Source organism: Thalassophryne amazonica, chromosome 1 (assembly GCF_902500255.1).
Source record: "Thalassophryne amazonica chromosome 1, fThaAma1.1, whole genome shotgun sequence".
In the NCBI taxonomy this organism is placed as follows: Eukaryota; Metazoa; Chordata; class Actinopteri; order Batrachoidiformes; family Batrachoididae; genus Thalassophryne; species Thalassophryne amazonica.
In genome coordinates this window covers 72,279,996-72,298,061 of record NC_047103.1, presented here as the reverse complement: position 1 = coordinate 72,298,061, position 18,066 = coordinate 72,279,996, and the positions used below count along the sequence as shown (strand labels likewise).

Below are 18,066 nucleotides of genomic sequence, written 5' to 3'. Positions count from 1 at the left end.
AAATACATGGCCCCCAGCCTCAATCAGCACAATGCTAAGAGACGCGTTCCAAGGTTGGTACACTGTGTTCTTAGTTGTTAGTTGGAGTGGGTATGCTGGGGTGCTCGCAGTACTTTTGCCCCAAAGAATAATTAATTGTGGCATATTTTTACCTGCATTGCTGAAGACAGAGCAGGTCTGGAAACTGTTTGGGCTCTGAGTGTGTGTCCGTCTGTGCCTTTGTCCATAGGGTAATACATGATATCTTGACAAAAACTTCATACATCATACAAGGGCTTGTGCTCTGCAATGCAGGTTAGGTTAGCTATTGCCCTTTTATATATTTTTAAAATTAAAAGACGCATCTCATAATACAATTAGGTTTGTAAAATATGTATTCACATTGACATAGTTTGTTGTAGTTTAGCTTTATGTCACAATATTTTAAAAGAAAATATGAAGAAAGTAGGGAGGGCTGCACTGGACCAACACTCAAAAGTGAGTTTTTGTAATATAAAAAAATTGAGAGAAGTAAATAAATTCATTAATAAACTGGGTGCCCCTCAAGGATGAGGCTGGGATGTATATTAAAAAAATATTAACAGAGATTGCCCAGCTTGCTAAAAATGAAAGTAAATACATAGTAAGAAGAGAGTCTGGAAAAAACTGGAGGCTCTCTGAGATAGTAGTAAGTTAGAAGTAATTTAATTCAATTGTTGCCCTACTTGAGTAAGGTTTAAACCTTACCCACTCGCTGAGTAAGCACATTGAAAACAGTGGAATGTTCCATCTTTCACCGCATGAAATATTCTTCCCATTGCGTGAATGAAAAAACATTCATTATTTGTTTTATATAATGCCTAAAATAGATCATTGTCATTTGATATTTTATTAATTTATAAACAAGAGAAAAGTGACATTTTAGTGTGATTCCAAACAGGTAACACAAACTTTACATAGCAAAATTGTTCTCAAAAATTATTCCCAGTCAACTTGCAAAAACAGTGAGATAGTTCGAAAACAATCAATCCTGATGATGTAGTCCATGTTTGATGCTGTGCATTGACTTCTTCATGTCAGTCCAGCGAAAAATCACAGCAGAAATTTGTTGAGCTCTTTATTTGACAGGGCTTCTGCTTCAGCTACAGACGTCGCAGCGAATACTGTAAATGCCTCCAGACAGCTTACCCTGTACTGGATTTGTTTTGTTTGTTTTTTTGTGTGTGTGTGTTAAAAAAATTAGCACTGTTAAGAAGCTCATTCAGATGATAGTCTTTCACCAAAACAAACACCACCATGTTCGTTTTTAAGTTAAGCACCATTGCTGCTAGTGTGAGTGCACTGCGGCGTGCAGTGATACAAAATGCATGGAACCGCTTTTGCATGCTAAATGGAACCAAAATTGCATGGTAAATGGAACACAATGGCAAATAGGACAAATATTCAATATCACGTGACATACAAACCACCAGTTGGATGACAAGGATCTATTTAGTCATTATATAAAACTGCAGATGTTTGCCTGTGAAAAGGATAACATACCAAGTTATGGATAGAATTTATATTTTAAATAATTATTTGTAAGAACTTGTGAAAGCACTTTGAAAAAGTGACTTAGTTTTGAAGATGATCTGGATCAATTTAATTATTTGTATTAGAAGAGATGGCATCAACTTAAATAATTATGCAATTCCTTGCTGCCTTGAGTAAATGCTGCATAACCGATACCATCCATCCATCCATTTTCTTCCGCTTTATCCGGAGTCGGGTCGTGGGGGCAGCAGCTCAAGCAAAGCCGCCCAGATCTCCCGATCCACACACACCTCCTCCAGCTCCTCCGGGGGAACCCCAAGGCGTTCCCAAGCCAGCCGAGAGATGTAGTCCCTCCAGCGTGTCCTGGGTCTTCCCCGGGGCCTCCTCCTAGTGGGACGTGCCCGGAACACCTCTCCAGCGAGGCGTCCAGGGGGCATCCGGAAAAGATGCCCGACCCACCTCAACTGACTCCTTTCGACGTGGAGGAGCAGCGGCTCGACTCCGAGCTCCTCCCGAGTGACCGAGCTCCTCACCCTATCTCTAAGGGAGCGCCCAGCCACCCTGCGGAGGAAACTCATCTCGGCCGCTTGTACTCGCGATCTCGTTCTTTTGGTCATGAGCCAAATCTCATGACCATAGGTGAGGATCGGAACGTAGATCGATCGGTAACCGACACCTAATTGAGAAAATAGGGTCTAAAATTACTGTGGCGTAGTGGTATAATGGTCTGCTTTGTTGCAGCACAGACATTCTTGATACAAACATAAAATGGCCAGCTTGGACATGAGCAAGGATGCATGTTTTCTTTTTTTTCTTTTCTTTTTTATTTATTTATTTAGAATGTCTATATTATCTGTTGTTTAAGGGGCTTCCCTCGTGATGAAAAGCTGTGTTTATCTGACGTAGTCTTATGGCTTCTGGAACAGTGTGGTCGACCTCAGACTGAGTGCCGCCATAAATGCATGGAACTCTTCTATGAGTTTATTCCTCTTCTCCCAGGTAAACATTTTTTGCATGTGACTGTTGGTTAGGGTAACTGGCCATTGCAAGTAACATTTTGGAATCAGGTAAGAATTGCATGATTTCTTTGTTCTCATATTTGAAGTCAACAGAACTCAGGGATGTGAGATTTCTGTGAAATCGCGATCACATCTAATTCAGCTCACGAAAAGCCATTTTTAACAGGACTTTGACCTTGAAAAATTTTTCCAAGGTTAAAAATCTATTTCCTTTTCATATCTTCTGTGCATTGAGTAGTAGTCAGGGATGAATTAAACTGACCATGGGCCCCAAACTACACTTCTGTGTGAGGCTTTATTACCTCATTACAATCACAGAATGTAAGTGAAGAGCACCTGATTAAAATGTCATTTATTTTTACATACGTCTTCGCATGAAAATGAATTTTAGTGACATATATACACAACAACAATGGTCATCAGTTGCTTTATTCACACACGTGCACAGTGCAAAACTGAAAAAGTAAAACTACAATCTTCCACTTGTCAATGACAGGAATTGGTGAGAGATGTGTTTGTAAATGGTACGAAGCACATGGGCCACAGTAGGGCACCGTGTCCTGCACTATGATTATTTGTACACCTTAATCACATCCTTTTTGGCTGTTTATCAGAGAAATTCATATTGTGATTTTGTGCAGCCATATGAACAAAGTTGTGTAATGACGCAAAACATTGTTGAACTACTGTGAATTGTTTCTACTTGTGTGTGTAATCAGCCAAAATTCAAGGCAGATGTAGGGAAAGAATAGAAAGTCTAAGTTGTGATGAAACTGCATTGAATTGATGCACCCCTGCAGTGTGGACTCCCAGAGCTGCAGTTTGACCATGGTTTAGCCTCTATATATTATATTGCAAAGATAATATTGCAACTGATGAGCAACTCGTGTGAATCCCACTTTCGTGTTAAATTTTCTGCCTGCGATTTAGCTAACTGCTGTTACTCTGACTGAATTTCCCTTTCATTTGACTGAATTTACCTTCCATTACACATGAATAATTTTCTGAATATATTTTTCTGAAAGGAAAGAAATCTCCACCCCAGTGGTTGGATACTGTGCTGAAGGATCGTGGCATGGGCTACTTGATCTCCCGGTTTGAGGGTGCAGGTCTTCTTTCCCAGCCCACTCTCCGGGACCTGTCAGGCCCTTTCAGTGTCAGAGCTGCCCTCCAGTGGATGGAGCTCCTTCTGGCTGCCCTGGACTGCTACAACACCTTCATCAACTTGCACATAATCAAGCCAGGTCACATGCTTAGTAAGTCAGTTTGCTATTTATTCTCATTATTTTATCCAAAACACAGCTGTTATGATTATGGAAAGGTTGAATGGAAATGCACAGTATTACAATGCATAACAGTAGCATCCAGATTTCTGTACACTAGCAGATGAACATACACACAGACATACTGTGTATTGCACATTTTTCCTAACATGAAAACTCTCAAGTGCTTCCTTGCATTGGTAAGTTTGCTTGGTTGCATTGTCACATTATTAAATATGCAGATTCTGTGTTTATTCAGTCTACCTATGATGTATTAGTCAAGTAGGCTTTATTGTTAATGCGATATGTACCAGCCGTACGGTGCATCTGGAAAGTATTCATAGCGCTTCACTTTTTACAGTTTATGTTACAGCCTTATTCCAAAATGCATGAAATTCATTTTTTTTCCCTCAAAATTCTACCCACAATACCCCATAATGACAATGTGAGGGTTTTTTTTTTGTTTTGTTTTTAGATTTTGGCAAATTTATTAAAAATAAAAAGAAATCACATGTACATAATTATTCACAGCCTTTGCCATTAAGCTCAGAATTGAACTCAGGTGCATCCTGTTTCCTCTGATAATCTTTGAGATGTTTCTACAGTTAAATTCAGTTGAGTGGACATGATTTGGAAGGCACATTTCTTGCAGCAGGACACAGTGCAGATGCCATACCAGACAGTGATAGAGCTGGTTAAGAGCTCTGACTCTTCTCAACTTGCAGAGGAAGTAGAGACACTGTTGTGGCTTACTAGCCAGTGACGCAGTGTTGTTGGTCCAGGAGAGGCCTTCTGAGATGTTCACACCTAGGAACCTGGTGCTGCTCACTCTCTCCACAGCAGCATTATTCATGGTTAGTGGAGCATTCAGGGTGTGTTTTCCTGAAATCTACAACAGTCTTCTTTACGTTCTGACAAAGATTGTTGTCCTTGCAAAGTTGCACCACATGGCCAGGCGGCTCACCTTGCTCCTGTAGGTTGTCTCATCTCCATTGCTGATGAGACCCATCACAGTCGTTTTGTCTGCAAACTTGATGAAGAGATTGAAGCTGTGTGACTGTCTGCAGTCATGGGTCAGCAATGAGGAGGGAGCTCAGCACATATCCGTGGGGCCCCCCTGTGTTTACAGTGATTGTGCTAGAGGTGTTGCTGCTGACCCCTACTGCCTGAGGTCTTCCTGTCAGGAAATGCAGCATCCAGTTCCACAGTGAGGTGCTGAGCCCTAGCCGGTCCAGTTTGTGAATCAGCTGCTGGGAGATGATTGTGTTGAATGCTGAACTGAAGTCATTGAACAGGGGAGGTGATGGTGTAGTGGTTATGCTGTTGGCCTTGAGACCAGAGGATCCTTGGTTCAAATCTCAGCCTGACCAGAAAATCACTAAGGTCCTTAATCCCCTAGTTGCTCCTGGTGTGTAATGAATACCTTGTATGGCAGCAGCCTGACATTGGGGTGAATGTGAGGCATTATTAAAGCACTTTGAGCATCTGATGCAGATGAAAAAGCGCTATATAAATGCAGTCCATTTACCATTTTACTGTTTAACAGCATTCGAACATATGAGTTGTAGTGTCCAGGTGAGTGAGGGCTGAGTGAAGGGCAGTTGAGATGGCATCATTGGTCGAGTGATTGGAACGATATGCAAACTAGAATGGGTCCAGGTGTGCTTGCTTAGTATTTTGTTCTTCAAGTTATGTGCTCACAGTGCATTTGCTGTTTTGGAAGACACAGATGTGTTGTCAGTGAATACAGTAGAACAGTGTCTGAATAGATGGTGCATTTCTTTTTGCTACAGTTATTGTGCAGAAAATGGGAATTACCTATGACGTTTCCTTATATAATTAGAAGTGAAAGTGGAAAATAGTGAAAACATGCATGTTAGCTTTTCTATTATTTTGAAGATGCATTGAATTTTTGATGGGTTGTGATTCTAATGCAGTATTCTAAGTAGCTAAACATTTGAATAGAAACATTCTTTAGCAACCTTAACTAGAGTTCAGAAAAGATGATTGCGTATTGTGTAGCATGTTATATTCCATCAGTATACACAGAGGTCTCTTTGAATGGTGACACAAGTGTCTTAAACCAGTCCATTGTGTCAGCCTTTTGTAGTGTTTCAGATATCAGATTAGGGGCCCTATCGTACACCATGTATATATCACAACGCAAGTATTGTTGCTCGCTTCCACCCGACACCCAATAGTTTTCATGCCCATCACCCATATCCTCTAAATCACGTCCTCATGAGCTCATGTGAGGGTGTTGCTCTAAAAATGATGTGTGGTTGGGAGTAGAAGCGGCGTGTCTTTCTGGTCTTTACATGACGCAAATTCAGATGGGCCTACATCGTCGCGTTCAAGGTGCACGTCTACCCTACTTGCCGGTTGCACTATATCCCATTGTTCATGACACACATTGTCACAAGTGTCGCAGTTTAATCTCCCTCTATATTAAAATATAATCTGTCTAGCTCATGTCACACCTCCTCTGGTTTGTTCGGGTATGCCCAAAAAAAGTAGGCATTTGTAATGCTGCGTCTACACGGACATGTTACGAATGTCATATTTGCATCATTCTTGGCACATTCCTGACATTCGTAATGTGACTTAACGCATCTGAATAGGTTTCTTAATAATGCGTGATATTCGTGATTTTCATGAAGCATGTTTTTGGCTGTCAAAAAATCTTTCACGAATGTCACACACCACCCTTATTTCGCCTCATGTTGTGGAGGTCGCAACTAAGCATGTTGAGCCGTTTTGATTAGTGTTGATAAGATGAACTTTATTGATCTCACAGAGGAGAAATTCACATGTTACGTCAGCTCTTAAAAAACACACAAGATGGGTGCAAGTAGAGGAAAATGTTCATCAAACAGCGTGTGCAAGGATAAGCAATAATAATAATACTTGTAACAGTACAGGGCATAAGAAAATGAGGTAGAAATAGAAATAGAATATGTGTGTGTGTGTGTGTATATATATATATATATATATATATATATATATACACACACACACACACACATACACACACACATATACAGGCATACATGTACGTACATATGTAAGTACATATACATATATATAAACATGATTGGGATTGAAAGAGATAGGAGCATCTTATTTACAATATGTGAGATGGAGTTTAGATGTGATAAGGTGACATTAGTGCAGGGATTTGTAAATGAGTTGTTATTGCACATGATGTGTGGACATATTAATATTGCACATGATTTGTGGACATATTATTGCATGTGGTTATTTCACTATTGTACAGTCTAACAGCAGCAGGGAGGAACTACCTGCGGTATCGTTCCTTCTTGCACTGAGGGTGCCTCAGCCTGTCACTGAACGAGCTGTTTAGCTCCCCTACAGTCCGGTGCAGAGGGTGAGAGGAGTTGTTCATGATGGATTTGAACTTGGCTAACACCCTCCTCTCAGCCACCTCCTCCAAAGAGTCCAGAGGACAGCCCAGGACAGAGCTGGACTTCCTGACCAGCTTATTCAGTCTCTTTCTCTCCCGCTCTGTGCTGCCCGGGGCCCAACAGACGACAGCATAGAGGAGAGCTGAGGCTACAACAGAGTCATAGAAGGTCTTAAGCAGAGGCCTGCTCACTCCAAAGGATCTCAGTCTCCTCAGGAGGTGGAGGCGACTCTGGCCTTTTTTGTACAGGGTGTCGGTGTTGTGAGTCCAGTCCAGTTTGCTGTTGAGGTGAACACCCAGGTATTTGAGACTGTCCACAGTCTTTATGTTCTACCCCTGGATGTTCATCGGTGGGTGAGGTGGTGGTTTCCTCCTGAAGTCGATCACCATCTCCTTCGTCTTACTGGTGTCGAGACACAAGTGGTTGCGCTCACACCAGTCCACAAAGTCTGTGATGACTGACCGGTACTCCAGCTCATTCCCCTCAGACACGCGACCCACAGTGGTGGAGTCATCAGAGAACTTCTGGAGATAGCAGCTGGACATGTTGTAGGTGAAGTCCGAGGTGTAGAGGGTGAAGAGGAAAGGCGAGAGGACTGTGCCCTGGGGGGCCCTGGTGCTGCACCTTACCGGCTCAGACTGACAGCCACGCAGCCGCACATATTGTGGGCGGTCAGTGAGGTAGTCGATGGTCCAGGCGGCAAGATGTCCATCCACACCTGCATCCTCCAGCTTCCCCCGCAGCAGTGGGGGAAGCTGGAGCAGGGGAAGCTGATGGTGTTGAAAGCGCTGGAGAAATCAAAGAACATGACTCTCACAGCGCTCCCACCGGTCTCCAGGTGGGTGAGCACTTGCTGCAGCAGGTAGATGACAGCATTATCTACCCCGATGTTGGGCCTGTAGGCGAATTGCAGTGGGTCCAAGATGTCGCTCACCATGGTGCGGAGGTGAGACAGGATCCTTAATAGAGCATGACAGCGTTCTTCTCTGACGTGTGCACAGTTAAACCCTGCTGCACTGCTTTCAGTTTCATTGCTGCAGTATGCTGACAAAGGACAGTGATGTCAGGTCAGCTAAAAGTCTCATTCCAATGCTCCTCAGCGTGCTTCTGTAGGTGCTCCACCTGCTGCATGTGCCTGATGTTTGGGAAAATGAGCGAGACGAGAGCTGCATGGAGCCACACATCTGGCTCTCTCAGTCTCCTCCTCCTCTCTGCACCACTCCGTGGCACAGAGGCCAACTAAACATGCAGTCACAAAGTTCTTCTTCTGTGGATTGATCTAGATTTTGAGGAGCAAACTGGAGCGATCTGAATTGCTCAGCAGCTGACGGCGGATGAAAGCTGATTTATTTAGTGTCCAGAGGAAGATGTGGATGTTGGAATGCAGTAAAGAGTGGTGGGTGAAGTTGATGACCTTCACAAAAGTACGTACAGTGGGTAAAATAAGTATTCTAATCCAATTACATTTGTTACTCAAATCTGGTTGGTTAATCGTGTGACATTTCCGACCATAAAATATAACATTGACAGTGGCAAAATATTTGACCATATCATATTTGATGTATTACTCCGCGCCCTGACCGCGTTGCTAGGCAGATGTCAGTAATGGTGCTGTCAGCTGAGAGCAACAGAAACTGGTGGAGTGTCGACAGTGCTGAAATGGGTGAATTTAATCCATCATACGAAAGTATTGATGTGGATTCTGATCAGATAGAGAAATCTGTGGGTCTGCTCACAGAATTTCCAGTTTGGCATGAAGACGCTGTTGCTATGGTAAGCTTTGCTGTCCGATGTAAATATTGCAATTTCTGCTGTGATAACCGATAAATACAGTACTAACAGTGATTATTTGATGATATGTGGACGTTAATGCTGGATTTTACCGTCGCTAATATCCATTAATGTCCGCAAATCATCAGACACAACAGGGTTATTCCCTAATTGAACACATCACCATTTTTCTCAGTAAATCTATTTCTAAAGGTGCTATTGGCATGAATTTTTCACCAGATGTCAGTAACATTCCAAGTTATTCACACATGCAAAGAATTCAAAACAGGTGCATACAGAAATTAAGTTATGTGTAATAAAATGGAATGACACAGGAGAAAAAAGTATTGAACACACTTACTGAAATTTATTTAATACTTCATACAAAAGCCTTTGTTGGTCATAACAGCTTCAAGATGCCTACTGTATGGAGAAGCTAGTCACATGCATTGATCAGGTGTGATTTTCGTCCATTCTTCCACACAAGCAGTCTTCAAATCTTGACGGTTCTGTGGACCTCTTCTATGAACTCTGATCTTTAGTTCTTTCTAGGCATGGGCCGGTATGAGATTTGGATGGGATGATAACCGTGCACAAAAATACCACGGCTATTATAAAATAAAAAGATAAAACAAACAGAAACAAACAACAAGGGCATGGCGCAACAAACCCGGGCCAGGGGCCAGAGCCAGAACCGGGACCAGACACAGCTGCTCCCCAAACTGCGATCCAGAGGAGGGAGGAGGAGAGGAAGGAGAGGCAAAAAACCCTTCCTTTTATACTCCCAGGCAGGAAGCTTAATCAGCGCCTCCCAGGTGGCCGAAACCTCAAGACACACAGCAAACATATTAGACAACACACAAATACATCAAGACTGCAGGGAGCCATCACAGCACTAATTGACGCGATGTCTACGGTTGCGAGCACTATATCACTGATAATTTTAGAGAAAATACCACAATGATCGTCTCTCTTTTAGGAATGTCGCATCTGCCCCGTGGGGCACATGACTTACTTGCCTAGGGAGAAACGTGGCTGGAATAACGTCCGGAACTCCGGATGCTCAATACTTGGCCCAGCTTCACCAACAAAGTGCTTGGAATGATACGAAAAAGCCGACTTGGTCCTTTTAGACAGAGGGAAAAGTTCAGCGCAGGCTTTGCCTCCTTCAGCCATGATGCAGAACTAGCTAAGGTTAGCTGCCTGTTTGTAAACAGAGACAGAGGTGCGCGCCAGGGGGAAGGGCAGCAGCGACTGCCTCCGGTTGCCTGTCAAGAATTCTCATAACCCACTCATACCATAGGGACGGTATAACGGAAAATTTTAGTGGTTTTGATATTGTGGCTTTTTCATACCGTGGTATACCGTGAAACCGGTTATCGGTCCATGTCCAGTTTTTTCCATAGATTTTCTATTGGCTTGAACTCATGTGATTGGCTGGACCATTCTAGCAGCTTTATTTTCATTCTCTAAACCAGTTAGGGTTTCCTTGGTTGTGTCTTTGGGATCATTGTCTTGCTGAAATATCCACCCTTGTTTCATCTTCATTATCCTGGCAGCATGTTTTTATCAAGACTGTTTTTTTTAATTTTTTCCTTTCATCCTTCCTTCAATTATGCGATGTTTGCCAGTGTTATATGCTGAAAAACAGCCCATGATCTTCCCACCTTCTGACTTCAACATTGGTATGGTGTTTTAGGGTGATGGACAGTGCCGTTTGATCTCCAAACATGGTGTGTATTGTGGCATTCAAGGAGTTCAATTTCAGTCTCATCTGAGCAGACTATATCCTTCCAGTATTTCACAGGCTTGTCTAAATGCCGTGCAACAAACTTTCCACTTTCAGATTATGGCCCCAACAGTGCTCAGTGGAACATTCAGAAGTTTAGAAATTCTTCTGTAACCAATGCCATCAGTATGTTTTGCAACAATAAGGTTGTGAAGATCTTGAGAGAGCTCTTTACTTTTACCAATCATGAAATGTTTCTTGCGTGACACCTTGTTAATGAAACACCTTTTTATAGGCAGTCAGTTGAGGCTGAACCAGCTGATATTAATTTGTACTGACAAGGGGCAGGATTGATGTCTAATTAGCAGTAGATTTCAGCTTGTGTCTTGGCTTTCCATACCTGTTTGCCCCTCAGTTTCTTCAGGTGTTCAATACTATCCCTGTGTCATTTCACATTATTGCACATCATTTATGGACATCTATGATTGATGTCTTTGTATGTGTGGATTACTTTGGTTGTTACTGACATCTGATGAAAATGTCATGTCAGTAGCACCTTTAGAAATATATTTAGTGAGAAAAATGGTGATATGTTTAATATTTACCCACTGTATATGCCATCAAACTTTTAATTTTATTTTCAGAAGATGGTGAGCAGTGTTATCCAGACATGCACTAGAGCTTTGCTTTTCAACAGCAGCGCACTGGGCACCTTATACACTCTGGATCTTAAAGACAGTGGCCGGTGTCACTCTGATTAGTTGATGCTGTGCCCATAACATTCCCATGACTAAGCAGATGACTTAATCCAGCCTCTTTATGCTTTGCTCCCTGGTTTGCACTCTGTAAATGGCAGTGTGTACACGGACATGGCCCAAAAACATTTCCACAATGTGTTACTTGCGCATTGGTAAGATGCTGATTATTTGTTCATAAATGTGTCCTATATGGGGATCAAACTCATCCTTGATTTTGATTTTCTGCAGGTAACTCCTTCTGCACTCATACAGAAATAATGACACCCATAGACATTATTCACCAGCAAACTGTTAAAAAAAAAAAAAAGTTATACCAGCAGTGAAACTACTCTCTGCCTCCCAAAATTGTCGATCCATGTGGACACAGATTTTTGGCATTGATGAATGGTGTTACCTCTCCCATTTTAGCATGAAATGATTTGCTTGTTTGTCCAGTAATGTCTAAATAACTGAGAATAAATACTCTCACTCTCTCTCAGAATGCAAAGATGAGTCCAGCTTTATGAAAGCCTTAAGTTTCTTTTTGACTGAATTGGCAACTCACGATCTGGCAGCAGCACAGACCTGTTTCTCCCTTGGTGAGAAAACCTCCCACTTCAGCCCCAGAGAGGTGGACCAATACAACTACAGCAAGTGCACCATTATTGTCCGCCTGCTGGAGTTTGCCACAATGATTCTTGTCAAAGAAGATAAGGAGTTTTGGAAGGTATATGGTATTGAATTCTAGAATGGAGACTTCTCAATTTGAAAATGTGTTTGTTTAATAATTATTTTCCCTCTTGATTCACAGTTGCTGGAACAAGATATTTTTGGATCCGTGTTTTTTGAGTTGATTGTGCTGGTGGTTTGTGAGCCATCCACTGTAGGATTCAACATGGCAGATGTGGAGGTGATTAAACACCTACCGGAAGTGTGCGTTCCTCTGCTCAAGGCCCTTCTGAGCTCTCCTTACAGCTTTCATCTTGAAAGCAGCCTGCAGAAAAGAATCTCTCGTAAAAGGTATGTTGATGTTAACTCATTATCAGTTTCATATTGCAGATGGGTAGAAAAAAAGACTCTCTCTCTCTCTCTCTCTCTCTCTCTCTCTCTCTCTCTCTCTCTCTCTCTCTCTCTCTCTCTCTCTCTCTCTCTCTCTCTATATATCTTCTTTTTTTTTTTTTCCATTTTTAACATTTAGTCCAGTGTATCGCAATTCTGGTCCTTGGTACCTAAAGTAACACAAGTTTTCTATTTATCCCTGATCTATTCAAACCATATCAGCTCATTCAGGTGTGTTTAGACAATCCACAGCTAAATGAACAATGAAGCACTTGGAACAACGAGAAATGAAAAATGTGCAGTACGTTGGGTCCTGAGGATCAGGACAATGATGGCACTTCCAATAGCAATACAGCAAACACTTGTCTGTTTCTTTCTTTCCTGTCCTGTGCAGTGTGGAGGAACTGTGCACTGTAGACCTTTATCATTCCAGCACTCTGAGCACCCATAACCAGATGGAAATGATTCTGTCTGCATCTAAACAGATCCACAAAGCTGGCTTCCTCAGCTCCGTTCTCCACAGCCAGGTATTTGGAATGTGACAGATGTAAAGAAATAAGTATTTGAGACAGTTTGTAGGAAATTTGCTGCAGTGTCGCAAATTGCAGCTCTTCAAAATGTGTGTTTTTGGTGTGTGCTGCCATGTAGGATGCAGCTTATTCCAGATCCCTTGGCTCTCGTCTTCTCATGACTGTCTACAAAGGTATAGCACCTGGCGAGGAGAGGAAGGCGCTTCCATCATTGGATGTAAATACCAGGAGGCTAGCAGACAGTCTGCTTCAGTTTGCCTTTTCTCTCAGTCAGCAGGTAAATTTAAATTATTTGAGTGGAATGCACACGCTGAATGCACAATGCAGTGGCAATAACATTAAATGTACATTTGTGTTGCCTTCTAATATACATTGTTGTTTCCCTGCAGAGTGAGCAGCTGGTGGATGTACTGTTGAACACCATCATGCTTTCTGTGCCAATATCTGGAAGCCACAGCAAAAACTTCTTGAGCTTCTCTCATGGGGAGTACTTCTACAGCCTCTTCCAGATGACCATCAACGCTGAGCTGCTGAGAAATCTGGACATCACCGTGCCACATCTGATGAATGCAGCATCTTCCAATCCCAGCATGGTAGCCCTAACAGTTTTAAATTTATGCCTGAGAATTACATTGTGCATAGCTTCCCATAACCCTTTGATTCCACCAGACACGGCTTTATGATGTCATTATTTCAGAATGGCATTTATAGGGTTGGGTATCAAGAACCGGTTCTTTTCGGGTATCGTTAAGAAATGATTCGATTTACCTATATCAATAGTCTTTTTGCTTAACGATTCCCTTATCGGTCCTTCAGAGTGGCCGTTGTTTTTGAGGGTGTTTGTCGGGAAAATGATCATTTCTCTGCATTGATTACAGACCCTGCAGCGGGTCTGTAATCAACTGCTTCTGCAGCGTGACTCCACTTTGACGTGTGAACCAATGAAGCAATGCTTCGATCCGCTGGCTTGTTGGTTCTTTGATTTGCTGCTCTCTGAAGCTGCAAGTCTCCTTCTTAACCCCTCTCAAAGCCATTAAAATATGTCAATACTGAGTCACTTTTGTGTGGATTAAAGTCACTAACTGAGACTCTTCTCTTGTTGCAGTCAAGAAACGAGAATCGTCCTCCATTCCGTTGGCACAGCTCCAAACACTACGCCGCTCTCTGCCGAGACAGAGTCCGATCGGAATTAATAACTTCAAAAGGAATTGCTGCTTTAAATGAAATAACACCTCTTTGCAAACGCTGTAATACACACAATAAACTACAATCGACTAAAATGTTTTTTCCACCCAAAATGAGACGTCCTGCATTCCTTATAAATTACTGACGTGCAGCACAGCCGGCTACAAGAGCACACATTTATTCATGCCAATAATGTCTGAAAGGAAATGCTTTTGACAAAACTACAGATTTTGTTGATTTCTATTTATGTCCAGAGATCAAGGATACACAATGTAGAATTTATTATGTCCAGAGTTTAAGGATCCTGTAACCAATTTCATATTTATTTACTTTACGACTCAATAAATGTTGTTGACATAGAAAACCTGTAAAGCCTACTTTTAGTACACAGAAAATTCACAAGAGTTATCGATAAGGGAATCGATAAGGGAATTGGATCGATAAGCGGAATCGATAATGGTATCGATGTCGATAAAATCTTAGCAGTACCCATCCCTAGGCATTTAAGAGTCAGCGTGGTTGGTTCCTTGTTTAGTTGTTACAAATACATTGAAGTGATGAGAAAGGATGTTGGTGCAGGGGGGACTCAGGAATCATGTGAAAAGCAATACTTGATTGGCTGACATCTGACAAAAATAGATCGAGTATTCTCCGTGGAGTGAAGAGCCAACTCTGGGACACACCAGAATGACTCTGTGGGTGGAATCGCATGCATTGATTAGAACGGCGTCTATCATCTCAGGCAGCCATGACATGATGCAGGCACATCTGGTGGAATTTAGTGTTAAGGAAAATTTATGTACCATAAAAGAGAAATCAATCACAAACTTTGAAACAATAACTTCATATACAAAAGTTGTTTCTGTTGTGGTGTCAGGACAAATATCAACACATCAGTTTTAGGCCCATTCAAATTCTGTAAGATGAAGTATGAAGTATTGATTGGTGCTGATTCTTCAGGTGAGTATGTTGTTGAATGGCATGCTGGACCACAGCTTCAGAGAGCGCACTGTAAGGAAGACTCAGGGAAAGCAGCTGGTGGAAGAAGTGCTACGAAGATGGGGTAGTCTGCAGTCGTGGTGGGAAGGACAGTCTTCCACTCCAGAGAGCAAAACTGCTACTCTGCTGCTGCTCTCCAAACTGCTCCAGGTATGGGAAAAGTTGAAGTGAGCAGACTGAAGTCTTGCACAGTAACTGACAAGCATGAACAAAAAGTATAGTTCACACCCCGACAGCATACCGTATCTGAATCAGTTGTCTTCTGATTCCTATTTAAATTCATTTATTGTGTTTACATTTTCCTTCTCTTCAGATTGATTCTTCTGTCTGCTCCAGTGTCTCTCACGAAGCATTCAGACCGGTGTTTTCCACTTTCACTACATTGTTGGTTGACCTGAATCTGCCACTAAATCTCAAGGTAACAGTTTCAAGGTCTCCAGTCTGACATGCAGGAAATCATCTTGTTTTCCTTGTAATTAGTCTTTCATTGGTTTAGAGCGCTCCACAAGAGCTGTGATTACTTATGTTTGACTTTTTATGTTTGTTTTATGTCCTACCACTTCAGTGCCATGTAAAAATTTGGTCACGCTTGGGATTTTACAAAAACAGGCATCTCTGTATATTAAAAATACCTAAATGGTAAATGGACTGCATTTATATAGTGCTTTTCCATCTGAATCAAATTCTCAAAGTGCTTTACAGATAATGCCTCACATTCACACCAGTGTGAGAGTGCTGCCATACAAGGTACTCACTACACACCAGGAGCAACTAGAGGATTAAGGACCTTGCTCGGGGGCCCTTAGTGATTTTCCAGTCAGGCTGGGATTTGAATAGAGGATCTTCTGGTCTGAAGCCCAACACGTCACTACTAGACCATCACCTCTCCTACAGTTTTCTTTAAATGCACAGTTAACACAAATCTCTACAACACAATATAAATGCAATAAACATATCACAGACAAAATAATGGAATCCATACAGTACAATGAAGTCCATAAGTAGTTGAATAATGTTTTATATACTTCAGTAACAGAGTTGAAATGAAACAATCAAGATGTAGTGTAGATTTTTTTTTTTTATTAGCTTAATTTCAATTGGTATAACAAAAATATCACATTAACCTTTTAGGGAGTGCTGCCATTTTTTATACCATCTCTTAAGTATTGGATAAATTAGAATAATGTAAAAAGGTTTGATACTTTTTGTCAGTTATTTCAGTGTGAAATGAGTGGAGTATTGTTGAGAATTGTATTTATTTATTTTGAGCTGCAGTGTGTTTTACAAGGGAAGCAATAAATAAATAACTGGCTACGGACACGTGGTCCCACTGTCAATCTTGGCGACGTGTTTTGATTACAGCACATATAGCCTGTAGAAATTGGGCTGATCCTTATCATTTTGATGAATATACGAGATTCAAGAAATATACAACATCATATTAAAATATGTTTTTTGCTCTTTTGGTACTTGTTGAATTTCTGTATTTGTCCAGAGTCAGGCCCTGCTGGTGTTACCATTCTTCACAACACTCTCAGAGGAGCATCTGGCTGAGCTGCAGAAAGCACTTGATGCTCTTGTAGCCTCTCATTTTCCTATGCAGTCTGATGAGTTTGCTAAGGGCTCGCTTAACCGCAACAACTACATGGACTGCATCCGGAAGGTGAAGTTAGTGTTTTGGCATTTATTCAAGTTGGCCTGTTTACAGTCTGTGGTCTGTGTTTCTCTTTTGTATTGATTTTTTTTTTTTCATTAGTACAAGTAGACATCACTGTCTGATATTATCTGTCCATGCACCAGTGAGTATCTTTTTTCCTGTAAACATCCTCTTGTTCTGATCTTCTTCTGATCTGATCTGTAATTTTCATCATGGGTGCACTTCAAATGAGAGACAAAATGAGAAAAAAAAAATCCAGGAAATAACATTGTAGGATTTTTAAAGAATTTATTTGTAAATTATGGTGGAAAATAAGTATTTGGTCAATAACAAAAGTTCAACTCAGTACTTTGTAACATATCCTTTGTTGACAATGACAGAGGTCAAACGTTTCCTGTAAGTCTTCACCAGGTTTGCACATGGACTTTCATCTCCCTCCACAAATTTTCTATGGGGTTGAGGTCTGGAGACTGGCTCGGCCACTCCAGGACCTTGAAATGTTTTTACGGAACCACTCCTTCATTGCCCGAGCGGGGTGTTTGGGATCATTGTCATGCTGGAAGACCCAGCTTCGTTGCATCTTCAATGCTCTCACTGATGGAAGGAGGTTTTGGCTTAAAATCTCACGATCCATGGCCCCGTTCATTCTTCCCTTAACACAGATCAGTCATCCTGTCCCCTTTGCAGAAAAACAGCCCCAAAGCATGATGTTTCCACCCCCATGCATCACCGTAGGTATGATGTTCTTGGAATGCAACTTACATTCTTCTTCCTCCAAACACAATGACTTGAGTTTTTACCAAAATGTTCTGTATTGGTTTCATCTGACCACATGATATTCTCCCAGTCCTCTTCTGGATTATCCATATGCTCTCTGGCAAACTTCAGATAGGCCTGGACATGTACTGGCTTAAGCAGGGGGACACACCTGGCACTGCAGGATTTGAGTCCCTCTCTGCATAGTGTGTAGCCTTTGTTACTTTGGTCCCAGCTCTCTGCAGGTCATTCATCAGGTCCCTTCGTGTAGTTCTGAGATTTTTGCTCACCATTCTCATGATCATTTTGACCCCACGGGATGAGATCTTGCGTGGAGCCCCAGATCGAGGGAGATTATCAATGGTCTTGTATGTCTTCCATTTTCTTACAATTGCTCCCACGGTTGATTTATTCACACCAACCTGC

At 41.8% G+C, this 18,066-nt stretch overlaps 1 protein-coding gene across 1 annotated transcript in view; it reads left to right on the top strand.

Annotated features, from left to right (window-relative positions):
- LOC117507453 (DNA-dependent protein kinase catalytic subunit-like) overlaps nucleotides 1–18,066 on the top strand; it is a 223,154-nt gene that overhangs the window by 90,653 nt on the left and 114,435 nt on the right. The window contains exons 28-38 of the mRNA XM_034167361.1: nucleotides 1–53; nucleotides 2,378–2,511; nucleotides 3,557–3,787; nucleotides 11,955–12,181; nucleotides 12,266–12,474; nucleotides 12,908–13,040; nucleotides 13,162–13,320; nucleotides 13,433–13,636; nucleotides 15,189–15,377; nucleotides 15,541–15,645; nucleotides 16,723–16,890. The exon at nucleotides 1–53 is cut by the window's left edge and continues 50 nt beyond it. Of these exons, the coding sequence (XP_034023252.1) occupies nucleotides 1–53; nucleotides 2,378–2,511; nucleotides 3,557–3,787; nucleotides 11,955–12,181; nucleotides 12,266–12,474; nucleotides 12,908–13,040; nucleotides 13,162–13,320; nucleotides 13,433–13,636; nucleotides 15,189–15,377; nucleotides 15,541–15,645; nucleotides 16,723–16,890 (1,812 nt within the window). The remainder of the gene's footprint in view (nucleotides 54–2,377; nucleotides 2,512–3,556; nucleotides 3,788–11,954; nucleotides 12,182–12,265; nucleotides 12,475–12,907; nucleotides 13,041–13,161; nucleotides 13,321–13,432; nucleotides 13,637–15,188; nucleotides 15,378–15,540; nucleotides 15,646–16,722; nucleotides 16,891–18,066) is intronic.